Source organism: Sturnus vulgaris, chromosome 5, assembly GCF_052056855.1.
Source record: "Sturnus vulgaris isolate bStuVul1 chromosome 5, bStuVul1.hap1, whole genome shotgun sequence".
Lineage (NCBI taxonomy): Eukaryota > Metazoa > Chordata > Aves > Passeriformes > Sturnidae > Sturnus > Sturnus vulgaris.
In genome coordinates, this window is record NC_142247.1 from 24,116,458 (window position 1) to 24,143,563 (window position 27,106).

General features: G+C 40.0%; 1 protein-coding gene across 2 annotated transcripts in view; it reads left to right on the top strand.

Moving 5' to 3' along the window:
• Positions 1-1,453: 1,453 nt before the first annotated feature.
• Positions 1,454-27,106, top strand: part of CRADD (CARD and death domain containing adaptor protein) — a 76,725-nt gene continuing 51,072 nt past the window's right edge. The window contains exons 1-2 of one of the 2 annotated variants that reach the window (XM_014889251.2): positions 1,454-1,605; positions 4,871-5,176. In XM_014889251.2, coding sequence (XP_014744737.1) covers positions 4,879-5,176 — 298 coding nt within the window. In that variant the 5' untranslated portion in view covers positions 1,454-1,605; positions 4,871-4,878. Of the gene's footprint in view, positions 1,606-1,829; positions 2,090-4,870; positions 5,177-27,106 lie in introns of those variants that run through there. The other variant, XM_014889243.2, reaches the window with a different exon arrangement.

The following is a 27,106-nucleotide window of genomic DNA, read 5'->3' on the forward strand; positions in this document are numbered from 1 at the left end:
TTTATTAATTATTCACGAGCAATTAAACCCCCTGTATCAAATTTATTACCTGGAAATAATTATAGATAAAAGCATCATGTCATCAAACCAAAACACCCTTTACAACTGCAAACAAATAGCATCTCTGCAAAAGCTATTCACATGATAAATGTATCTATTTTTTAAAAAACATGTCTTAAAACCAGCATACAAACTTTGCCTCTAAGGCTGATTTACATTCTGTGTCCACATAACTTATCAACTGTTAACAACATGAAAATCAAAGGAAGAGGATTTAAGCTTCCTGAGTGTGACTGCCTATCTTTATGCAAAATCCTGTAGATAAATTTCATGTTAAGCATAGGCAGTATGTGAATTCTATCAATAATACTTTTGGTTACATTTTTCCACGGCAAGTATTTCCTGGGTACAGTATCTAGGAAAGGCACGTAAAGGTTTCCACAACTAGCTTCCAAATACCCTTAAATATTTCAAATACCCTTAAATCTGTACGATTAGTCTAAACAGAGTGTACAAATGGGATTCACAAGGTGACGACGTTTCTAGCAGCAGCTGCAGCAACCGCCTTTCCTGCTTTTCCAGAGGGTCGGTATTAGCACGCTGTGCAGAACACAGCCAGCTTGCTGTGGCCGCCTGCAGCTTCAAAGGTAGTATGTTCCAGCACTGGAAGATTTTTTCTTTTTCACCCTTTCATCACTATTGCGGTCCCGACATGAAAAGAAAAGGGCTGACACCACTCAACCCCGTGTGACACCTGACACTTATGCAAAGATGGAAAAAAGTTATTCCATGGTGTGTGTGTGAAAGTGATACCGCCTCACTTTTACAGCTCTGTGAATCAGTCTTCCCTTTTCTACCGTATTTCGGTTCCAGATATTCGTATAAAATGAAGTGAATAAGAAAGTATTCAGTAATAGAGGAATAAAACAACAAGAATGTGCACAGCACTGTGGTAGACACAGGCCAGTTCTTACTTCACCAAACGGTTTTCATCTATTAAAGTTTCTTCATTTTCAGGCTGTTCAGGAAGCCAAATGTGTACAGTATTCGATATAATACTGCTCTGTGTTTGATATGACAATACCAGCACCAGGATGAAGTTCAGCTTAGCGCATACTCAGAAATAGGAACCAGTGTGCCTAGAGAGTAATGAGATCAGCTATTTCTAATGTCATTAAAACGGCAATTTCATAATTTCCAATTTAATTTTAGATACAACCCCTCCTCTCACCAAACACCCCCACCACCCTGACTGAGAGCGCAGCACGTCCTCCGAACTCCTGGAAAGGCGCCTCCTTGGCGGAGTCACCTCCCGTCCCCGCCCCGGCACCGAGCAGCGGCGGCGACCGGCAGGCACGGCCGGGCCCTTTCCCGGGGAGCCGCGGCTGCCGCCGCTCGGGCCCGGCCGCCCGCAGCTGACATGGCTGCCGCGGGCCCCTCCCGCGCTGGCGGGCCGGCAGCGGCCGCCCCTCCTCGGCCGGCCCGCAGCAGGGCGGCGGCGGCGGCGGCTTCCGGCGGAGCCCTCTTGCCTTCAACAAAGATGGTGCTCTCCGCGCAAGCTCCGCGGGCACCGGCGCGCCCTGGGTAGCTTCCCGCTCCCCTCGTGTAAGTACGGGGCGGCGGGCGGTCCTCTCACACTGCTCGCTCGCCCGGGCGCTGCCGACGGCTCGGCTCGGCTCGGCTCGGCTCGGCTCGGCTCGTCCTGTCCCTCCCCAGGCCGCCGAGGGGGAAGCGGCCGAGCGGTGCCGCGGAGCCTTTCGGCGGCATCCCCGGCGCTGCGGGGCCGGGCAGGGGCCGGCGGGGGCCGGGCTAACGCGGGGGGCCGGGCCGGGCCGGCGGGGCCGCCTCCACTGCCTCAGCCCTGCCCGGAGGGAGGCCGGGGTCTGGTGCTGCTTGCGGCGGCTCGGGCCGGGGTGCGCGCAGCTGGCCCCTGGCTGTTACAGGAGCAGCAGCTGCTTTTTTGGGGTGTGAGTGTGTTTGTGTGTGTGTATGTTTGTGTGTTTGTGTGTGTGTGTGTGTGTGTGCGCGCGTAAGATTTTTAACCCGTAGGCTTGCTATGAGTAGCCAGAATCGTTCATGGGTTATGCAGGTGAGTGCAGTTGGTGTTCTGAAAATGGTGATATGTTTCTAGCAGAAGACCTAAGCGAATGTGCCTTTTTAGCATCAGAAGGAGTTCTTATGAAAAGTTTTATACCCATTCATGGACAGTTACTCTTTCAGAAACAGAAAAATGCAAACCTGTTTGTGTTGGTGTGGTGATGAGTTAAGGACTGTGCTCATTCACCAGGTCGTGGGCTATGTTTCTTAAAATTTGGCTTTATAATGGAACAGATCCATTTTCAGAAATATCTGGGGAATGTTTGAAGCATGCCATCTTATGAGTAAATAGACATTTCATATTTTTAATTTTCTGTAAAATTACTAGTCTAAATTTAATTCAGAGCTTAATTTGCATCCCTAGATATAGACTGTGATTAAAATGAATTTGTTAATTCTGTTACACTAAACTCTGTCCCAACTCTGTTACACATCAAAATCCTAATATGTTTCCATATCCATAGCTGCCTAGTTCCTAAGTCAGACATTTGCTTCTCACAGTAAACACACACAAAGAAATACTTTCTCTTTAAAAAGACCTTAGAAATCAGTGTGCCCCATCCTGGAGGTTTACCAGGCTGGTGCTAGGACTTTAAACCCTCAGTTGTGTGTACTCTGCGGTCAGCAAGGCAAAGGCCTTGTTTAGCAGAAATTCCCCCTTTGGATTACTGGCTTGATAGGCATTTCTCAGTGCTCAAAGGTGCAAACCTTTGAAAGAGCTTTATTTTTGAAAAGTGTTGGCTACTTTGGTCGTGAAGAAGAGGAACTTGTCAAGTTCTGTACAGTCCTCATCCAGCACTTGAGGAGGCTCCTGAATGGGGACTCTCTGAAACACAAAAATTTTGTAGTATCTGTACCAGTTTTCTGCCTGGGTTGAGATGACACCCTCAGAGGTGCTGCTGTATGCCTTTCTTGAGCTCTGCAAGTACTTCATGAGCACACGGGTGTTGTCCTAGAAGGAAGAAGTGGTAGGATTTACTGCCTGAATTTTGTTGTAGTCCAGAAATTGCTTCCTGTAGTGTAAAGGTACTGTGTTGGAGACCAGAATCTTCAGCTTCACCTGTCCAAAATTAGCATCCTAACATCAAGTGGGAAAATGCAGTTTTCCTTCTTGCCTGGTCTTTTTCTGTCTCCTTGCTTGCACTACTGTCTCAGTCCATGATGGAGTTTGATGTTTGAACTCTGCTTGGCAAACTAGCATTTCTTAGGGACATGGGCTGGCATAGCAGTATTTGATTCCCACATGATCCCTAGCCAGAAGGTAAGCACCTTGAAATTCACTTTGGTAGATGAGAAATGCACTGAGTAGCCTGGGAAAGATGGAGTACTAAAGGAAGATGCTTTTCAGCAGTGCTTTTAGCACTTGATGGAAGCATTTTGGGAAAGTAGCTTTGTAAGAGGATGTCACAGACAGGATTTTCCAGTCTCTCTTTCATGGCACTGTGCTCTCGCATGCTGTCCAAGGTACCATTTACATGACAGTACGTTCTATTGGTCATTGTCCTGGATTTTAACAACCAGACCAACCAAACAATCTTTGGTGGGGCCGTGGGAGTCAGTAGGCACCTCTGATGGTAAAAAGACTTCATCACATTTCATGCAAAAGCTTTGAAAATTCTGTCTGTCCTTGTATCCTCCAACTAAGTAGAGTTTCTGCATGGTCTAGTGGTTCAAACAGTAGTGTCTAGTTTAATTATGAGAAACCCTCTTGGTAATCACACTCAACACCTGCTGCCATTTTTGACTTCATTATTTAGCAATGAAAAAGTATTTAATAGTGTTGTTCTGTCATTTTCTTTTTCAAGTGTCATTAATGGGCCTAGGGATATGTTTGTTATTAAGGACTAGACTAGACGTTTTGATTCAGTTAGAAAGTCTGGCGTGGACTGCTGACTTGATCTTGGATGAGCTGCTTGGTCTCCCTGGACCCTGATTATTCTTTTGTAGAGTGGCTATAAAATGCATCTTTTTCAGTTTTTGTCTAGTCAGAGTGTTAGTCAAAGGAAGTGGAAGCTGGCAGAGGGCATTTGATCACTTCCTGTGAACACATTAGAAGAGAGGGAGAAGAGCTACTTAAGCTAAGGAACAGTTTTGGCAGAACAAATGCCTATAAATAGGAGGGTATAAATTTGAGGTGGAAATTCAAAAAAGTTTCTTCTCAACAGAACAGTTGAGTTCCAGAGCAGTCTTCCAGGATGATTCAGGGATGGGAACGAACCTGGTACATGAGGGACTCTTCTACCCCTGCTAAACTTGAAATGCATTGTGTAGGCCAAGGCTACCTGCTGATTCTGTCCCTGCTGCTGCTTCTGCCTGCCTGACATGCATCTAGCAGTCCTGCTGCTGCTTTTTTAATTGCATCAGTGGTCAGGTGTGACATCTCTTTAATTTTGGGAGGTTAGTGTCTCTTAAGGACTGACAAGTGCTCTAGCTTCCTTTAGTATGGACCATAACCAGTTAATGGCAGGATTATTTGGCATGGGTTTCACTCCAGCAAAGGATTGGTCTTTGCAATGCCAAATGTTCTATTCCTGTCTAGTATTTCCCAGAAATTGCATCATTTTACCTCGTGAGACAGTGAAATCTGAGTGGAAAGAAGATGATGGGGATGATTAGTAATTTTGCCAGGTTGGTGATTCTGAGTTTGGAGTTTTCTCTAAAGGTTGACAGGTGTCAGACATCACTTTTGGATGTTCAGATATCACTTCTGGATGTTAAAGGCTGAAGTATTTTAATTTTCACATGTTTCCTTACTCCTTTTCACACGCTCTAGGTTGCCAGATGGATGCCAGAGACAAACAGCTTTTACGCTCCCTGCGCCTGGAGCTCTGCACGGAGGTGCTGGTGGATGGACTCGTTATTCAGTATCTCTACCAAGAAGGGATTCTCACAGACAGTCATGTTCAAGAAATAAAAGCCCAAACCACTAGTCAGAGGAAAACCATGATGCTCCTTGATATTCTCCCCACCAGAGGACCCAAAGCTTTCGATGCGTTCTTGGATTCCTTACAGGAGTTCCCATGGGTTAAGGACAAGCTGATGCTGAAGCGTAAGGAAATGACAATACAAGATCCTTCAGGTAAGGCCAGGGTTGCTGTTGCTGCTATTTTGAAGTTTGTTCTCAAGCCATAATTTTAAAATTATTGAATGTACTGGTATTTTCAAGTTACGCGTTGTGTAAACTCATGATACCAAGAAAAGGGAACAGCCTGAATTTCCTGGAAGCCACTCAAACCCCAGGAAATATTGCAAAGTTTGTGACAAGAGCAGGGTTGAGTTTCAGGAGACAAGGAGACAGCAGGAGGGGCTACCTTGGGAGAGGCTGGGTTATAGGAGGACGCATATAGGAGGATTCATTGCCTCAAAGGGAATGGACAATAAAAAGTCATTTCGACTAGCTGCAGAACAGTGTCTTCACCATCCATATCTAGTACTGTTTGATTTATGTATGTTTTACAGTGGTTTGCTCCTGAATCATTTATGTTTACAGAGTTTTTATTTGTTTACTTTTATTATGATTTTAATGTAATTTTGATTTAGTACTACATACTAATCTAGATTTATTTAGGTTATTATATTTAGTGGAGTGCAAATATCTAGGATCATTACTTGCAAAATTACTAGCTGTTCCTTATTTTTAAAACAAATATAGAAGCTAACTGATTACTTAGTATAATCTCTGGCTTTTTGGCATTTAAATATACTTCTAAAACTAGTTTTCTAGACTTGATGTTTGTTCGGATGTGATTTCTTTACCAATCTATGCATGTAATTGCTGAGCTGTTTTGAAGTCAAGACAACTGCTTTAAATGCACGTTTCTTGTCCTAGATTCTGGCAGCATGCATTGGCTGCTAACCTCATGTTACCAGCGAGGCAGTGAAATAGTCCTCAGTTGAGAACATCTTTTCCAAGCAGTCTGATTAATCTTTCTCCAAGCCCTTCTCTCCTGCTGTACCCCATTTGAGTTTGGTCATACATATTTTGATGCACATGACATGTGATTTTTCCAGTGTCAGTGTGCTTTGCGTGAGACTGAAAGCCTGTGAAGAAGGGTGGCTAAGACTCACTGACCATCATGTGCACCTGCGTCTCAGTTAGCTGCATGTTCAAGAACATTTTGTCAAGATCTGCTGGACAAATCTGAGATTATCTCTCCTTAGGACATTTTTAATGGAATATCGTAACAGCTGTTCTTTCTGTTGGTCTCTGTGTACATTGTTGTGTGCATGCTTGGAAACGAGTAAATAATTTTCAAAATTTGAGAATAAGTGTCCTATGCTGCCTACAAGTTCTCAGCATAATGCAAACCATGGCACTGAGTGTGCTGGAAAAGGCCTTGCTCACTTAAATACTGTCATGCTAGTGCTCTTTATTTGCCTTACAAATCAGCCTCTTTGTTTGATAATTGCTGCTTAAGCTGGTGAATACAGCTTACAGTTCCAGACACACACGGCCATTAAATATAGTCAGGATCATGTAGTTTGTTACTGAAAAAATTGTTACCAGTTTTTGACCTTTTGACTGTTTTGTGGATTGCTTGTTCCTGCTTTTGATCACTTGTGACTAATGTGCTGCATTTCTGTGTATCAGGTTCTCTGGTTTCGAGTGGGCTGACTGTACTTGATAGTCCTATCGCCAGATTTTGTGTGTAAATTAGTGAAGGCTTCCAGGTTAGATCAAAGGTTACTGTTATTTTTATGGTGGCAATACAGAGAGTAAGAATAGGGTAAGAGGCAGAAAGCCAAGTTTGTTTTAATATCTAGGCATGTTCTTTAGAAACCAAAGAAAGAGAGCACCATCTGTGCCCTCATAAATGTTGAGTGCACCCTAGAATGAATTGGAAACTATGGTGGCAGCATCAGCACTGATTACATGCAAGAAAATGTGGTTTGGGATAAAAAGCTTCACTTTGCATTCTAACAACAGACTTGGAAGCTTTTGTCTTGGCAGAGTACATGAACATATGCTTAGCCTTAAGCATGGAAAAAGCCATTGACTCTAATAAAACTATAAGCACATTTAAAATTAAGTGTGTTCTCTAGTGCCATGCTAGATAACTTAACTTCTGCCTTATTGGAAACTATTCTTATAGCTGATTATTTGTCAATGGTAATTTGTTTTAAAGAAGCCATTTGTGGTGAAGAAAGCTTGCCACATGTTCACTATCCTGCTTTTAGACCCTGAAACTTTTAAAATGGAAGTTGGTTTTATGTCCCCCGATTTTTAATTTTTTTTTCTTTGGATCATAAATACTATGGAAATTGAATGCTTTCTTTTCACTTGCTTATGCTCAGTTAAATTCTGTTAAAGAAAGTATCCTCAGTTTTTACACACCCTTTTGCAGGACTAAGGAGTGGTAGCAAATTCATCCTCGATGGAAGATTTTATTTTAGTCTTTTGCTTTTCAGTGATTACATGTAGGATTTTTAAAGTCAGTAATTAAATAGACTTAGATTATGTCTATCTGAACCTGAAAACTGGCATGTACCCAGTGATTTTTTTGTGTATAGGCCTTTGAAGTATTTTGCATTTTGTTCAAAGAGAATCCTTCCTTCAGCTGAGAAGTGTAGTTGGTTAAAAAAAATCACAACTGTAATTATTTATAAACTTTTAGCTTATTTTCTTTTCCTAGTAAAAAACAAGCCCAAACCAACAAATCAAGCAAACAGCAATTTCAGAAAATCAGAAATAAAAATATTTTTGTTGATGTTGTATAAATATGATCTGGTGGACCAAGCAACTGTAAAATGGAAGCCAAAGTCTGAGATATGGACAAGACGCTGCCAACTGACTCATTGTGAGTCTTTGAGCAAATTGTTTCAAGGCAATGGATTTATTGATTCCCAAGTTGTGTAACTCGGTGTAATGTTCATGGAACAGCATAGAGTGGAACTGTAAATTGGCCCAGGATTCAACCTAGACTATGCTGTTTGACTGATTGCAAATAAATGAACTTTAAAAACCTCTGATATCCTGAGTTTTATTGCTGAATGTCAGTTGACTTAAAAATAATAGTTTTGTATACTGTTATCTGATATAGTTCCAGACAAAGAAGACCTTAATCCTGCAGAGCATGAGGAATAGTTTTTCCATTAGAATCAGGAGGATGATGTGCAGGCAGGTAGGGCCACTTGCATCTGTGTAACTGAAGCAAAGAGACCCAAGATTTCTTCCCCTTGCTTGTTTACTTTATGCAAGGACAGCCTTTTGCCTAGGGTCCCTTTTCTTGTCTCTCCCATGCATCTGTCAGATGGCCACAGCTTTGAGGAAGCCTTTTCAACTGTGCTAGGGAAAGCATAGTTATAAAACCCCAAAATATCAAGAAGGAAGTTTAAAGTCATGTGCTTTTGGAGGTAAGTATTTATGACTTTAACTGATTTAAAGGTGATAGGGTATCTTTCTGGCTTGTATAACAACCTGTGATAAGCCAGTTCACCCTGTGTAGAGTGACATTGCAAGACTTTATCTTTATAAACATCAACCACAGCATGAGTTTCTGGTTTTGAAGATCAAAACTACTGCCACAGTAAGAGTTAACAAAAGTAATGTGTGTCTGTTTCATTGGGAAAAGACTGTTCTGGTTTTTCTGCCCTAGTTTGGATAACTTTATGCCTTTGTCAGGAACATAAATCTTCAATATAGTCGTATAATTCCTATGAAAAACTACAGCTGTTGGCAACAGAATTCCCTTCTTTCTAGGAACAGCAAACAGCAAGTTACCCAATATTTTTTTGCACTGAATTTAAAACAATACAGGTTTTGATGGTGTTTGTTTATCCGATTGTTTTTCTAATCTCTCTCTGCTTGGGAATTTCTCAGCCCAAGTATTATATTTCTCTCTATAATTAATGTGCTGTAAAATAATTTACTTCTGAAAGTGTTAGTACTGCATCTCTTTGTAGTATAGATTTCTTCATTCCACAGGAAATTGCAGCATACTGAGAACAAAAAAGTGAGATACGGCGTTTGCCAAAGGAATCCTGGAGCAGCTGCTGCTATCTGGCAAATGTTAGTGAATTTAGGGCATCGGAATTGCCATGGGAAAGCTGTACTCTCAGAACTAGGCAGGGAATATTTTCTAATGCATAATTTTGTTGTGGTACCTAGTCAACATTAGTGTCCTGCTAGACCTGGATGTTCGTTTGAACAAATTTGAGTGTGGTTAAGGTTTTTCCCTGGATGTGTGGGGAGTGTGTGTTGCCATATAGCTATATAAAGCTTCATGTTGTGTAACACTTTGGATGAAGTATGCAAATACAAAACAAAGCAAAACATGTACTTATGCTGAGAAAGCCAGACATCCTTCTATTCCCCCTCCCAGCTTTCCCAAAGTCCTTTTTCCACAGCTGGGTTGTGGATTTCTAAGAATTTGGATTCAAGTGCAAAAGCATTAGTACATGGGGAATTTTAATCTCTTCTTACCTTTTGTTGGCTGCTTCCTGCCCTCTTCCTATCCTGCTTCCTCTCCCATCTAATGTAATGAGGAAACAGCCTGATCTCTTGCCTTTTCCCTTTAGATGCCAGACAGGAAAAGCAGCTGAGGAATCCCTTTTCTCTCTCTAAAATGGTGGACAGAAGACGGTAGTTTTTTCTTTCGTCTCATTCCCTCCCCTCCCTTCTATAGTCCAGTCGCAGGAGGGGGAGTTTCCTCTCATGTATGTGTGAAGGAAAGGGATGGGCTTAGCAGCCTTGGCCTTGCTTGGTTGACCTGGAGATGAAGAAATGCCCTTGTGCCACATCCTAATGCCTGGAGGCTACAGGAAATGTTCCCTGGTTATCTGGAGCAATTCAAAGGCATCCTCATAGGAGAATTTCCCAAACTTTTTTCCACATTCCCATCTCCCCTGAAAATCGAGTGTTACATTTATGGCTTTGGCTGTGTTCCTGACCGCAGTGAGATCTGTGAAGTCTGGCATTAAAGGTTTGTGCACACACTCAATGTTAACCGTATGCATCACAACATGGACAAGTAATTGACTTCTCTGGTACTGTGGAGCATTCTGTGTGTGTATTTTTAGTTTAATGTGTAAGATTTTTTTTCCTTCTTTTTCTTTCAATTTAAGGAGTATCTGCTCGCTTTCTTTTTTTGCCGTGTTCATAAGTAACTGGCTTTATGCTGCTTACGTCTTACATTTTCACTTTGAGAAGCCTGAATCTTAGGCATCAGTGTTAGGAAGTAGTGTTTCCAGCCTCAAGCAGTTTCTTTCATGTAAGTTAATGGAAAGATATACCCATACTTGGTCTTGTACTCAGTAGCGCAAATATGTGAGGCTAATAATAATAATGTAGATTTAATGAATCATATAGATCTGGAAACAAGAAAGGAGGAGTGAGTTCTGGCAAGAGAGATGTTTAGACCAACTGTACCTGATCAACTACTCCCCTGGTACAGGAAGTGGAGACATCTATATGTTGACCAGACTTGATGCCTTCCAAAGTTTGCTGGTTCCCCAGGGACTGGATCACAGAGATTGCCAAGACCTGGCCAATCATTAGACTTTGCTACTCTCTCATACGGTGATTAATAATACTTCAGCAGATAAAGGATGACTGCAAGGCTTGGTGATCCCATATGAAGGGATTGAGTCCAAGCAGTGGACTTCACAGATCTATGGAACTGGGTGGGATGTATCTGAGAGAGCTGAGGGAGCCAGACTATGTCTTTGAGAGACTGTTTTCTGTCATGTTTGGTAGGCTGTGGTAAGCCAAATGCACAAAATGTAGTAAAGTAACAGGGAACAGCCACCTTGGGTATACCACAGGTAAATCAAGCTTAACCAACTTGATTCTTGCCTTCTATAATAAAACAGCTGCCTCTGTGAATGACAGCAGCAGATTTCATTTAATTGTCTTCAGCAAGACTTTCAGCACAGTCTCACAGCATTCTTGTGGCTATCTGGGAAGGTGTGAACTGAATGGGTCTCCTGCAGATTGGTTGAAAGAAAGGTTGGACCATCAGTCCAAGAGGATTGTGGTTGCAGCTTCGATGTCCATCTAACTGGTGGCTAATCAAGAATTATGTTTCTCAGGGCTGACAGTGGGGCCAATTCTTTGTCAGAGATCTGGGTGATGGGAGTGACTGTATCTTCAGGAAGTCTGTAGGTGAATTAACTTTGTTTGCTCACTTGTCACTTAGTGTTCCATGACCTTCTGAATGGTGCCTGAAGCTGGAAACCAGGATGACTCCAGACCTTGGATAATTTGACACAGGAGAGTGGCACTGCCTCTCAGAGGGACCCCAGTAAGCTGGATGAATGGGCCAGCAAGAACCTCATGATGTAAAGTCCTACACCTGGGATACAAAATCCCCATAAAATAACACAAGATGGGCACTGAATGGCCAATTGAAAATTTGGATTAAAAAAATGTTATCTTGATAGACAAAGTATGGTGATGAAGACTAACTACACACAAGACTGCATCAGCAGAGGAAAGCCAGCAAGCAGGCTGAGGGAAGTGATTATTCCCCTATACTTGGTATTAGAAGGTTGTATTTAAATACTCTATTTAGCTTTATGCCACCAGTACAAGGGAAAGATAAACTAGAGTCCTGTGGAGCACCATTAAAGTAGTTAGTTCAATGTTAGCTACAGGGAAAGGACAACTGAGGTTGTTCTTGGAGGATAGAAGGCCAAGTAGACTCAGAAAACATGGGGTCAGATACTTCCTGTGGGTGTGTTGCAAAAGGAAAAGAAGTGGCAGCCACAAATTGTAGTGAGGGAAAGTGTGATTGAACCAAATTTTAAAAATTCACATGACAGTTAAGCACTGGCCAAGAGAGTTTGCAGACCAAGTAGGGTTGCCCAAAGAGGATCCTCAGAGACACCTAACACTCAACAGTACAAGACTTTGAGCAACCTGATCAGATTTTGAAACTGGTCTTACTTTGAGATTGGACTAGATGACCTCCAGAAGTCCCTCCCAACCTAATTTTTCTGTGATTCTGTGACTTTGGTGTCAAACTCTCTGAGCTCAGAATGTGGGATTTTATTCCAAATGCACCTGCTGCTGACACAGGATACTTTGGATGTTTATGTGTTACTTCAAATTCAGATGAGTAATGTGTTTTTTAAGTGAATGGGAGTATTTGAATTAGATTTCTTTCACGTGAATCTAAACTGGAAAATGGTCTCTGAGTCCTTAGGACCAGACTAGAGCTAGTTAGAAGTGAAACCTTACAGCTATGTGTAGTCTGAACACCAGATCCTCGTAATCTGCATCAGTGTATAACTACTATCCTACTGCTTGCTGATACAGATGTTACCTTCTCTGGCCAGGAAATGAGGTGGTTTTGTCAATTAATGGAATCTGCCATCTTGGAATCCTTTCTTCCCAGAATTCTGTATTCATATATCCATACAGATGTAGATAAGCATCATATCAGAGATGCTGCTGCATGCAAATAAATGTTGTGGTTTTTTTCTCTGATTATTTAAGTATCTCTATTCCCAGAGTTTATACAAAATTAGACAAAATGTCTTAATTCCCTGTCAATATTTCTCCTCAACTTGCATCATAATATGATAAAATAGTGCCCATGTTTTATATTTCCCAAAACATGCATAGGTTCAATCCTCTATGATCCTTGAGATCTTTTGTTTGTTGTTGCCAACTTTCCACAGTTGGTTTTGTTTGCAACCATTGAAGAAGCTTTGTACAGACAGTGATAATTGTTTTCTGGAGCAGACTGGAAACTTTCTTGTGAGGACTTGATCCTGCAGCTTGATAAAGGCACTTGTAAGCATAAAAAAAGAAAATGCAATTGTTATTTTTGCATTATGTCATCAATATAGGCATTCTGTCAATATTAATTAATGGCTCTTGTGGCCCATAGATACATGCTAATATATGTTCCAGAGTAACTGAGAGCACTTTCTAATTAAGATTCTCTAGGCTTATTTTTATGATTTGTTTTCTTCATTAATATTGTCCTTTGGAGTTGACCAGCTCTTCTTGTAGCACCTTCACCATTGCCTTGTAGCATTATCTGAAAATGTTTGTTTGATTTCTGTATTTTTATTGCACGGGAAAATCTATTGTCTTTCATAAATTAAGTCTATGCATGCTATTTAAAAACCAACCAAGCAGACAACACATTCACTGGGTTATGGAGGCTGCATAACCTCCCAAAGTCAGTAAAAATGCTAAGTCGTGTCTCTCAGTAAAAGTCTTGCCTCTGGTGAAGTCAGAGGCCAGACTCCTGTTGACCAGAGCAGGACAAAGGCCTTGCCACTGATGACTAAAATGTTCTCTCTGGTGAAAGAATGGGTGCTATGCTGTCTTCCCTGCACTGCCATGGCAGCGTGACTTGGCCTTCAAAGAAAAATGACTTCCACATCTGGAAAGCTATTACTAGTTTAGACTCCACACTCCTTTTGCGTGTCAACTGAGAATATCAGCAGTGGTGTGACTTAATTCTCACCAGGAAATGTCACTTGTATGGCAAAGGTCAGAAGATTCCTCTAGGATACAGTTAGTTACATATGGTTAGTGTATCTTGAAGCCCTCCCTGCATTGTCATATGCAACTAAGTTTTCATTCCAGATCTGTTTACAGGCATATATTTGTTTATATGAAGGAGAACTAGAGCACCCAAGTATCACTTATTACCTCCAAGTGATACAGTTTATCTTTTTAGAAGATTTATTGTTTTGTTTATAAGAATTTTAAAGCTAATTTTTATCTACTTGGCAATTGTGTAAACAGAAAAACAATCTTGTTGCTTCTTTTTCCCATGAGGCCATTGTTCCAGTGTAATGTCAGAGTTTCTTTTTTTCTACCTGCTCCTGCTTTTTCTGTGAATAAATTTGTTAATCCTAATTAATGCCCCTTGTGCCCCTCAGAGACACACTAACACATGCTCCAGAGTAACTGAGGAAACTTGTAACTGAGTAATTCATTCTTGCAAATGAGACAACCTCATCTATTGATGTATTGGCAAGGAGTTGTACATGTGTTTTGATGATCTCCGCTGCTGCAAACTAAAGTGAAGCTTCGGTGTTCCTTCCAATTTACATTTAGAGAAGGAGCTAATTGGATTTATGCTATAGGGTTTGTATGTGCAGGAAATAAGCATTAATGCACTGGATCAAGGTAAATAAATCAATATTAGTGCACCACTTCTTCTGTCAGTCTTCTTAATCTTACAGTTTCATCACTTTGCCAGAGATTTTCAAAAGTACTCAGTTAACCCAAGCTCAATCAACCCTTCTCCTGTCAAGGTCAAGGGTAAGCTCCCCTTAGCTTTAAAGAAGGTGATTTTAGTCCTGTGCCTATGCTTTGAAAAGTCTTAGCTTTCATTTGTAGTTAACAGTATCTTGAGTTTTTAAACAGACAACCTGTTTCAGTTTTTGATTTTTCTAATAAAAATATGTGCTAGGAATGATTAAAAGGACTTCGGCAGGCAAAGAGCTGACTAAGCCCCTTGCCAGCCCCAGGGATCTCTGGCTGGCTCTGGTGGCAGGTAGGCTCCCTCCACAGGCAGGTGGTGCTGCCTTTAAGCAGGGGCATAGGAATCCTCAACAAAGTAACCGCTGAGGAAGAAAAGCTGGAATGAAAGGGGAAAACAGTACTTTTTAGTATTTCTTTGTGAAGAAAATACGAATTTAACTATGATTTTATTCACTGCAGGCAATGGCTTTGTTTGCTTGGCTTTTGAAAGTGACATGTTCTTTATTCATACTTCTCTTCCATTTAATTAAAAAGTCATTTACTTCCCTGTAATCCAGTTCTGCTACATCCCACATAAGATTAGTTTAATACTTATATTCTTGACCAGCGATTGCTGCAGTTAGAGTGGCAAAACGCTTTATCATCTCCTTGGTTAATGTACTCGTGGTGGATCTATGAGTACATCTGCAAAATGCTTGTTTTAAAAGCAACTTCAGGTTATAGGTAGAAATGCTATCCAGCTGTTTGCAGTAGAAATGAACTCCAGATTCTCAGGGCATTCCACTTGCAGGCACCTGGCTTCTGAATGGGGAGCCTTAAATCGTTCCCCAGCAAAGTGCTGGTTGTGCTTTCAGCCGGCTGCCCAGGCACTGCAGCTCTTGCTGTCGGAGCGCCCTGAACACTTCAAAGGCTGCTCTGGGCAGGTCCCAGGCTGCCTGTCAGCCATGCCAAGCAGTGCAGCGCCTCACTCATCACTGCTGTTGGCATGCAGGGCCAGGCCTTTCTCCAGCGATTTCACCCACGGCACTGAATCCTGTGGGTGTTTGCAGCACGCTCCTGTCAGACAGGGCTGTGCCCCTGGCAGCTGCTGGCAGCGAGGTGCAGCTCTTCACATGGAATAGTGTAACGTTGGTATCACCCCACAGTGTAACAGGTAGGATACCTCCTTGTGACTTAATGTCTTAGACACTTCCCTAATAGCTCATCTATGGTTTATATAAGCAGTGTCCCCTCAGCTGTGTTTGTAAATATTTTGTGGAGGCATAGCTCCAAGAGAGAGCTCATATATTGGTTTGAGTAGGAGAAAGTCCTTTCTGGTAGTTGAAAGAACTTTTCCCAGGTCCTAGAAAGAGATAGGGCTTGAGTTCCTCTCTTTGTTTCACCTGGGCTAACTGAGACACCTTCTTAGTTGGTGTGCTGGTCTTTGTGAATCCCCTCCTTAATTCCCCTAAGTTTCCTCAGAAATTGTGCATGGATTTCAGCAAAATAATTTGGACCTGTTCTGGGATAAGGGGATTGAAGATAAACCTGTGTCTCTGCCTTGCACCTGAATGGAGTAGAATTGACCCTGTAGCTGAGAGTCTTGTTTGCATTTATCACTGTTTATATTTCTTTCATCCTAGTTCTCATAGATAGCAATGTTAAATGGATCTTTAAGTTGTTCAACTAAGTGCAACACTCCTTTTCCTATGCAGAGGGTAGATACATACACTTCACTTGTCTCTTTAAAGTTGTTACTTAAGTTAGGGATTGTTCAGCTTCCAGTATGACAAAGGAGTGAAATATAGAAGAAGAAATGAGTAATACCTTTTTAGCACCAGTGTCTATTTATTAAAAGGCTGTTACCATGCTTCTGTTGAGATAAGATAAAGTTGTCCAGCTCCTGCCATGGCACTACATTGATCTGATATCTTGCACAAGACAAAATCCTGAAAGAAGCTCCTCAGTCTCCAGAAAGCAATAGTAATTTTGCATTCTGTCCGTATTCCAATTAGTGGAAGCATGTACATTGCTGAAATTTAATTGGAATAGCTAATTTAAGAGACCTGACTTAATATACTTTTATTGTCAAACTCAACCTGCAAACATTTGTTTGTGTGACTGTATGCTTGTTAGCATGCTCATTGGCCTCAGTCGGATTACTTGCTCCAAGTTTACTTTAATTATCCACAGGATTGGGCTATAATGTATATATAAACAGAGTCTGTAGGAGTGAAACCAACTGTGTTTCCACTGAAGGATGCACAGGGAATCCAGGTGAATGTTATAGGATTGTATGTGTTTTTGTTTGGGTTCTATTATAATTTTTCTTTTGTTTTGCAATTTGCCACCTACAGTAGTGTAAATAATAAATATCAAGTCATTTAGAGAAAAGGCGTGGTGCCTTTGTATTCAAACTAATACCACGAAGAATTGGAGTGTAAACTTCACTTGAGTGTCGTGTTCTAGCCTGCTGCATGATGAGGTGTTTTCCTGGCTAATGCTGATCAGAGACATTCCTAGTGTGATTAAACGTCTACTGCAGTGTTCATTTTGCCATCAGTATGTGCACCCTTTTACAAAATTCTTGGCGTACCAGGCTCTGGTTTAGAGAATTTTTCCCTGGATTTTTTTTTTTTTTTTTTTTTGGGGGGGGGGGGGGCGTTTGTTTTTTTGTTTGCTTTTTGGTTTTGTTTGTTTGTTTGGGGGGTTTTGTTTTGTTTTTTGATTTTGTTTTTTGGGGGGTTGTTTTGTTTTGTTTTGTTTTTTTTCCCCACAAAGCCAGATATTAAGGGAACTGTGATTTACTGTCTTGAATTTATGATTTAACAGCTTTTGCTTTCACTCCTCAGTAGCTCATGCTCTTGGTAAAATTCCTCCTGTATCAAAGTATTTTTGTTGTCTGACTAAAAAGTCATTGTGGTTTCCTTCTCTTGGTCTGTATGCACAAATACATTGTTTCTTCAAATTCAAAAGTTCTTTGACAAGTGCTGAAATTACTTAGGGACTTTAAGAAAAATAATCTTGATAACTATAGCAACAATAATCAATCCTGTTACTTTCTCTGTAAGTCTTCTGTGTTTAAATTACCTGTAAATTTTTGCTTTTGTGTACAAGCTTTTTACATTGGTCTTAGTTCGTGTGTATTTGCTAGTGTCTAGCCCCCCGTAATAGTGCCCCTCAAGACAAAGTACACTACATCTTGGTTTTGCAACTTCAGCATTCTTTTGCTAAATATGATCAGATTGGGTAATTTTTTTCTGTAAAGCTTCAGAGCTCTAAGTTGAAGAAATATATATATAATGTGCCTGTCTTGATACTGCTTTTATGCCAACTGATTCCTCCTGGTAGGATTATGAATTGTTTGTACAATCATCATTCCTAGTGCTTCTTGTACTAAATAATATACTGTCTACTTAAAACTGCAAACCCTCCCATTTATGTACATACAGACAAACACTATTTTTTATGTGTTGTCCTGAACTCGTAGATTCATTCTGGGACAGTTGTCACGTCAGCAACATCATCTGGCATACACACATCCAGACAAGCCTAGAGCTCTTCAGACTTCATAACTGTCTTGCATTACTGCCTGTGGGTTAATTATGAACTCTTTCCACACATGGCTGGAAAATACTAGAAGTCCTGGAATTGAGATCTAATAACTTTAATTAATTAATTAATCAATTAATCCCGGGGCATCAAAGTGGGCACAGAGTCCCAAAACATGCCCTCTCCTGGGGAGAGGGAGGTAGTAAGAGATTCTGTACTTCTAGACATTAATTACCCTTCTGACTTGGCACGGATATACAGCAATAAACAAAATCCTTTTCTCTTGTTCTGTGTTGTAAGTGTAGCTTTTTGCTTTTATTATTGCTCAGTTCCTGTTGACTCTGCAAGCTGTTGCCACAAGCCTTTTTCTTCCCACAGAGCTATCACTATTTAGTTACTCAGACTTCTAATTTAACCTGTGCATCAAGAAAAGCATTTATATTATCATGTTAAAAATGAAGAGCTACTCTTTGAATAGATTAGGTTCTGTCCTTTATTGAGTAAACTAATACGGGAGCAGGGTATAAAATCCTATACCCCTTACATGAATGCCCCCTTACATCAATTCTTAAAAGAGCCTCTTTTCTCCTTATCTGATTCCAGTCATGCCTGTGCCACAACTTCTGAGTATTTTCCCCATTCTAGATAGATTTTTCATTCTCAGTTTACTATTTTCATGTTCATAACCGTTTTATATATCGGTCGATGTTGTAACACATAGTTGATTTAATTCTGGCATGCAAATCACATTGGTCATACATACCAGAGAAAAACTTAATGTAATTTCTCTGAATGTCATTGCATTGCATCTTTAAAGATCTAAAAGCAAAGTTATTAATTGGATCTGTCTCTAGGATTGCATGTTCTGCCTTCATAAGGATATTTGGACTGAATACATTATTACTCACCTTCTGAGTCCAATTGTATCACAAGGTTAATAAAAAGTCATTGGCACATAGAAGAAGAAAAGTCTGCTTTGCCTCACCGTGGGGTACTGCTATGAGTTATTTACATGCTTATTAGGAAATTACATTGAAATGGGATATTGTGTTTCAGATTTTGGATATAACTTCTTGTGTGAAAAATTGTCAATACCAAAAAAGTCCTGAAGTAACCTTCTACAAAAGTGTTCATCTTTTCTTTTGCAGAGGTGACATTGAAGCTTGCTGAGATGATACTTTATCTTTTCCAGGATGTTATATAACAGATACAAATTCAAATGTACAGTTAGAGTTACTGCTTTTTCCTTACATCATTGCAGCTGTGTATGAATACCCACTGATTCCTGACCACAGCTGATGGGCTTACTCCTCATACTATGCTTTATAGATTTCCTCATCTTGGTTTTAAAGAAAGGGCTTTCTCAAGATGGAATCCTAATCCAATCCTATCCTATCCTATCCTATCCTATCCTATCCTATCCTATCCTATCCTATCCTATCCTATCCTATCCTATCCTGTCCTGTCCTGTCCTGTCCTGTCCTGTCCTGTCCTGTCCTGTCCTAAGCTACATTACGAACTTACGAGTGTTTTTTGCCTTGCCTTGGAGTTGTAGGGATGTATAACGCTTTGATGATTTTTATCCCACCTGTAGGATCTATTATGTTATTTGTAATATTCCTTCCCCTATAGCAAACTTGCAGCTGCTCAGAAAACTTCCTTCACCCATCAGGTCTTAGCTGTAAAAAGAGAGATGCCTGAGGCTGGGTCTGTCTTGCTTAATACACCCATGGTGTCAAGGAACCTATTGTTAACCTTTGCCAGGCTCCGTCAAGCTGAATGTGCACAGTGCCATGAGAAGGAATCCTAATAGTGTGACAGGACCTCTTTCCACTCCATTTTACTGTCCTGTCTCCAGACAGAGGAAAATGGCATCAGAGATGCCTTGTTTGAAACTCCCCTTTGGCCCTCTGATCTTACATTTTTTGAACACTTGACCCTCAAGCCTCTCTTTTACCTTGATAGTCATATCCAGTAATTTTCTTGGTTTCCCCACATCTAACCCTCTGCTCTCTGTCCTAGGTAGGAAATCTGGTCAGAACAATGGTCTAGGAAGAGTAAATTGAGAGTGAGCATTTAATCTCAGTGTTTTCAGTGACTGCCTTTTTAGGCATAGGTTTTACTACTCTGTTCAATTTTTTCGTTTGACTGGAGGTAGCTAATAAAAATTCTGTCTTTTAACATTACAATCATAACTATTTTCATGCAAAGTGATAATACAACACATATGTGAAGAAAATGCATATGCCACATCTGGAACACCAAAATTAATAACCTCAGATGTAGAGGCAGAGGACAATCACTCAAAACAAGGTATGATTTAGGATTAAGATATGGGAAATGTGTTATTACGAAGCTTTCCCCAACCATTTCAGATTTATAAAATAAATATTGGCAACTGCAGACAAATGCCAGAGAGCATGTAGCAATTTTAGAGAACTACAACTAATTCTACACTTGTTTCTGCCTACAGGTTATGAGGAAGTGATGAAAGGTGTTCTCCACTTTGGTAGCTTGAATTCAGAATGTATATACATACCTAAGTAGTTTATTTCCTATGGAAAAGGAATATAGTTTAGTAACTGAAATTAGGCTGTTCAAGAGAATTGATGCTTCTGGCAGACCATGATCCTCTTACCTTATGGTGTACTGAGGCTGGCTGGTGAAACTTTGACCATGGGATGAAAAACAGCTGAATCTGTTGCTGTTCCTCGTGTTTTCTAATGGGGAAATCTGCATTAAGTGAATGATATTCAGTACTGAGGAAAGGTAAATGGCTTGTCTTTAGAATTGTTTTACATCACTTACTTTTTTCATTCTGTACAAGTTGGGTGTTTTGCTTTAGGCACCACTTTGGTGAGCATAGTTTTCTGAGAAAAGTGTCTTGCACTTGAACAAGCACTGCATAGCAGCTGGAGCTTTTTCCTGGTACAGAAAGTGTGTATCTGTTACATTTATACTGTAAAATGCACCAGAATTTAACTTCAGGGTAGTTTTCTTCATTACTAAATCCAGAGGAAAAGCTGAAGTTTGCCTGTTGTTCTGCAGCTGTTTTGTACAGTTTCAATTAATCTTCAAAGCTCAATAATTGGTGTAGTTTCATTACAAAGTCTTGAAATGGAGCTTTAAAGGATCTTTCTTGTTCGAAGATAAAGCCAGTCATAACTCTTCTGCAAGTTGAAGATATAAGTTTTGGGTTGTTTTTATTGTTGGTTTTTTTCTGAGCACAGATGAATCGTTTCAAAGGAAGATTAAGAAAAGGGTGCTCTTGATAGACAAAGTCCTCTCCATTCTGTGTTTTCTCATCGTGTTTCTTAGTAGTTCTTATTTTCTTTTGGACCATGAGAAATATGAACCACAGGTAGAAGATACCTTTTTATCAAAGTGTTTGGTAAATAAATACATTACTGTGAATTAGGCAAGGCTGTCTTTTTGTTGCTCCTTTGTTTTTCCACGGTATGTTTTTCTGCTTTTTTTCTTACTGTGGTGAAAAAGGGAAATCTGTAAAGGAAAATAGTGAAGGACCTTTGGATGGTGACATGAAAAATCTTTTAATTTGATAATTTATTTGTTGTAAAGCATCTTGCCTATGGAGTAGAAGTCACTGCAGCATCCGCTTGCTTTTATTATGTATATCTTAAGATGAAGGGGCTAGTTTTCAGGTCTACTCTGTGGCCTGCCCTAAGGAATATGCAGGGGAAATCTGAACTTTAGATCAGGTAGTGTTAGGTAAGATCTCAGAGTAGAAATATCTCACATTCTCATCAGGCACTGGGCCTAGAGGAAGAGCACTTGTTAAGAGGAACATGGCTGTCAGGCATCTTAAAGACTAGCAATGATATATTTTTTTATCAACTACATAAATAAAAAACTTGAAAGCTTTGATCTCATGTAAGCCCTTTACTGTTAGGCTTTGAAGCTTTTACAGTAGTTAGTGTTGAAAACTCAAAAATGAAATTACAGCTGACTGCTATAATACTGAAGATCCTTAGGACCCAGGGGCCCTGAAGCATGATTTCAGAGGATGTGCTTTCCAAAGATTTGAATTTTTCTTGCAAAGCACCTCTTGCTGCTGGAGAGTAGTTTTAACACCAGGGTGAACCCAGGTATTCATAACTTACCACCGAAGCTTTGTTAACTACAGCACAGGTTTCTAAAACTTTCAGGAGATTGTGTTCAACACCTTGTATTGCATTTGGAAAAGAGGAAACTAGTGTAACATACAGTGTCATTCAGCTGAGCTCATGGTTTCAGTAGCTGCTTAAACCTCTACTTTCTTTACTCAACCTGTTTTGTCTCTACGATATTGCACATAATCTAAAGTTTTTATCTTTCCCCCTTCCTCTGGGACTGAGATAAGATTTGCAGCTGGTAACATCTGGTGTGTTGTCATGTTCTGTCTTGAATTGGCTACAAAAAATGACAGTGTATAATTGACTTTTCAGGAATAGTTCCTTTTTTTAAGGGTTTCAGTTTGCTGTGTCAACAAGCATCATTGCTGCTTTATGCTATTTTTTCAGAATTTTTGATCCAACTGATTTATGACACTTGAGCTTTCCAAACTTATCTGTAGTTTACGTGGATCTTAATCTTTGTCCAGGACACAATGACTACCCATAAAAATGGTTTGAAAAAGGAATTTCTGCTTTTAAGTCAACAGCAAAAAATGATGTAAAAAAGTTCATTGTTTGCTCTGTTCCCACGGGTGGCTGAGATGGGTTGCAGTCACACATGCCATCTTATTGTTCTCCTCCTAAAAATATTACCCAAGAAAAATGAGTTTAAATGATTGTTTACATGACAGTTGTGCCTGCAGAAGAGAGATTTAAATGGGGAACTCTGGTCTCGATCGGGACCATGACTAAATTTTGTCTGGGTGCCAAACCAGGATCCCAAAAATCTGCTCTCTCTTCAGGCCGTGCATAGGACCAGTTGCCTTCCTGCCTGGCATGTCCTGGACGGGTATTTGGAGAGTGCCAACCACAGCTGCAGGCAGGGCACAGGGAGCAATGCATGGTTTTAGTTTCTAACTCAAGAGGGTTAACGTTCTCAAGTCTTCTCTGCCTGTCCTCTTTGTGGAAAATGTAGGGCTTTTTCTTCATGAAAACCGAGGGCAGTGTGTTTGGCAAAATGATGTCAAGAGCTGGGCATTTAGGCAGAGCAACCAAAAGTGTTGTTCCTGTGGAGAAGGAGCTGTTGGTGCTCGGTCAGTAGCAAAGGTGAGGGTGAGATGCTGGAGCCGGTTAGCTCCCTCTTCAGACTGCAGTCTTGCTGCCCCAATTGGCTTGTTCCAGTCATCCCTTCTTTGACATGCAGATCTCCATTTGTTTGTGGTAAATGAGCAGAGTTTGTGTTCTTTAAAGGACGCTCTGGTAGCTCTGTGCTTTCCTACTTCTTGGCTCTCTCATCCAGGCTTAACCGTGCCTTTTACATTCTGGCTTGCAGGTCACAAGCCATCCCCTGACATGCTGTTGTTGAGTTGTCTCTGAACCCCCTGTGTGGTCTGTAGGTTTATGTTTTGGCTTGACCCAGTGCATTTACCCAAATGCCATACATCTCACACTTCCAAAGACTGATTCTGTCACAGTCTGAGGGCAGTAAACTCCCTTCTCCTTTAAGACTGATAAATTTACTCCCTGCCCTTATAATCACTGTATATGGTCTCTCCAAAGACTTCTTCCTCAAGCATCAAAAAACTGCCCTAAGAGCCTTTTGCTTACATTTTCAGTAATTGGCATTTTCAAGCCACTCCCAGATGTGCCATCTATCCAAATAGCAAGCTGGTTAGTTTAAAGCTTCTTGAGAAACACGGAAGGATCCCTGGATTACTGAGTTAGGAGTAAAACTTCACTGATGAAAAATTCCTTCCCTGCCTTCTTAGGGTAAACAGTTGCATTTTAATTGTGACTCTTAAGAAATCTTGTTTTGGTATTTAAAACAAAAAAGAAAAGAGTAAGAAAAATCACTTTGTGTGTTGGTGCCCCCTTGGTATCAGCTTAAAGCTGTGTTGGTGCAGGATATAACCCAGCAGAACATTAACTGCGTGGGAGGTTGTTTTCTTTAATCATTTACGTTTGCAGCCTTTTCACTCTCACTATATATTCCCTTTTTAATGGATTTTAAAGTTCATTCTGTGCAGCATGCCAAGGTGTTGAAATAACTCCCTCGACCTATTGCACCAATGACTCCTGTGTATTTCTAACCTATATTTATAGCTCTGATTTTCTGTATCCTGCCGATGTCTGACTGGGGCATGCATCTGAGCCTTGCTGTCTCCGTTCATTTCTATCATCCATTGAAGTACTGTGCAGCTCCTTTTCACTTCTAACCTTACTGAATTATCATGGAGAGCTGTATTCTGTGTCTATGTGAGTGTATATATATATGTGTGTGTGTGTGTGTGTGTGTGTGTGTTTGTATGTATACAAACCCATGTATATAGAGAATATATGTAGTGTAAGTAATGAAGTGGTTATTGCTGGTCATGGTGTGCCTGCATTTTTCTTGAACTGATGTGCTTATAATGCCCAGGGCTTTTAAATTACCCACTTTTCTTTGGGGGTTATCAGCAGTCCCATTTTAGGTGAGTGCCGTGAATGAGTCTGAATGCATTTATTTGGCTGTTTTTAGCCTGGTCACAATGCTCCTGTTTTGAAATAATTTTTCCTTTACACCAAACTGTTAATTTGGTGTCATTTGTGTGCTTTTTTTTTTTTTAGTGCTGCAATCCACTGAATGGTGCCTGAACCAGAAAAGCAGAATGATTTGGGAATTTTACTCCCAGTTCTAACGCTGATTTAAAGCATTGCCTTGGGCAAGTGACTGCTGGTCTGATTTCTCTTACATTCACTGGAGGCAATAATATTCATTTATGCATCTCCTGGAGCTGCTTAGCTGTGGTGTGAATGCACAGGGTGGATACACCCACAGGATCTGTGGTAGCTAGCTAGAGTGGGTATCGTGGAGCACTTCTTAATCACTTTCCATATATTTTTATTGTCCCCCTCTCAGACCAGATGTATTTGAAATTTATAGTTCTGAGAAACTGGATTCCTTTGCTCATACTGTGTGGCTTTTTTTCCCTCCCTTTTATTTTTTTTTTAATTTTTCGTTATTTTTTATTCAGTATCTATTTCAATAAAGGATTCAATCAGCTGGTATGTGCACTTAGGAAAGTGACAGAAGGCAGAGGCTTCCAGGGGTGCCAGGCAGAGGAGCCAGCTTTAGGAGAAAGAATGAGGCAGCTGTAAAATAAAAGACATCTTAGCAGTTAACATACAACTACCATCATAGCCAAAATGAAGAGTCTGCTCTCTTTCTTCATCATGCTAGAATGTGATGGTGTTTCAGACCTCATTACTTCTTTACTTCAACCGAGGATTAATGCTTTATGACAGCTGACAGGTTTGATGACGTCTGTTTTCCTCGGATTAAAAAAAAAAAAGAAAGAAAATCCACCTGCTTCTCCTTTTATTTGGGGCCTGCAAAGGGTTAAGGACTTTGAATGCAGACATATATGGTGCTGTATTGATATTATGTACTTTGTAATAGAAAACAGAACTTTCCAGGTCAAATATCAATAACATTCTATAAGTCTTTCTAGGAAAATATAATTAAAACCATTCAAAGCTGTTTCCCATAACTGAATTTACTGTGTTTTATTGATTTCAGCCCCACATCTACAACGGGATATTATTATTGACTTTTAGAGCTCTGCCTATTTTAAAAATAAAGAAAACACAAAATCAGGTGGTGGTATTCCTTTTATTAGAAATCTTGTCCTCTTTTCTCCCTGAAGCAGGGATAATATTGAATTGTTTGAACAAGAAAATGGTGCAGTAGGCCTTCAGCTGGTTTAAATTGTCATAGTCCCACTGAAAGCAGCTAAACAAGTGGGCCATCAACTGGGAATCTGTTCTTGTTCTGCATTTAAGCCATTTATTCCTTTGCACCCAAGGCTATCAGTTACAGCACTATCTCTGGCTTTATTGTCAAGCTTTATTGACTTTTTTCAAATTCTATTCCATAAGTAAGATTTAGAGTAGGAAGCCACTAAATTGTTTAAATATTTCAGACAGAATGAAATTGCTTTTCTAATTCTGTCACTCCCTGTCCTCAAAGCAAATATTTTGTCATATCATCCACCTTTATATCAGGAATATATTTCCCCCAAGCATATAATTTTCAAAATAAAAATATTTTGTATATTTGGTAAGTTGTTAAAACCTGTTTGTTAGTGCAGCCTCTTTATAAAAAGAAAAGCATAATGGTCTAAAAATGTGGATGTTTATATAAAATAGCTGATACTGTACCATATTCACTAATCATGTTTCTTTTGAAGACTTTTACCAAATATTTAGTCTGTCTGGTTTTTTTAAATAAATCTGTCAGTGGAATAATTTTTTAGCTATAAATATTAAAAATATGGAACTGTTCCTGCAAATCTTACAGAAGCCTAAGAAAAATCCTTTCTGAAAATAGTTTTATTGTGGTTGGTTGTGGGTAGCTTGGCACTTAGATTAATAACACAATATCTGATCAATATTTCAGATTTTTTAAGAAGTCAGATGTATGCAGGTGTCTAAAATAGATGTGTATGCACACTTACCCACATATATATCTATATAAAGAAGAAGTGTGTGTAGAACCTTACAAAGAGTTTAAAATACTTTATTTCCAAAAAGTTCAATATGTAATATTGGTCTGGTTTGCCTGAAATACGAAGTTCCCAGAAATTTATAGGGATTGCATTCTAGAAGAGAGGGAAGAATTCAGACAGTTTCCTTTCTATTTGAATTGTGACTCAAATACAGTACCTAGATTTAACATTAACTTCCTTTAAAAACATTCAGATATGGATATTTATTGCTTGTGACAACCTGGAATATTTTTAGTCCATTAATGGCTTTTTCTAATGCAGCTGGGACTTAGTTGTTATAAGAAAGAGCACCCCTCATGTCCCAAGGCAGACAGTGGCAGCACTTAGAAATATCTGATGGTCAGTAGTAAATGTATTCTGAAGGAGCTGAGGTAAAAGCAAATAAGTACAAAAGTGTTAAGAGCTGAACAGGCATACTGTGTATTGAACAACAAAAATTAATTTTTTTTTCTCCTTTAGCAAGTACTTAGTTACTTTAATATAACTTAATACATACATTTGCAGTTGGGAGACAGAAAGACTTCTGTATGAACCATAATTATGCCTTCTGCTTTCAAAATGACTATAATTTGGTGCCTGAGTTTTAAAATTACATTCAAAAGATATATGAGCTATTGTCCTTGTTGCTGTTTGATCTGAATACTCAA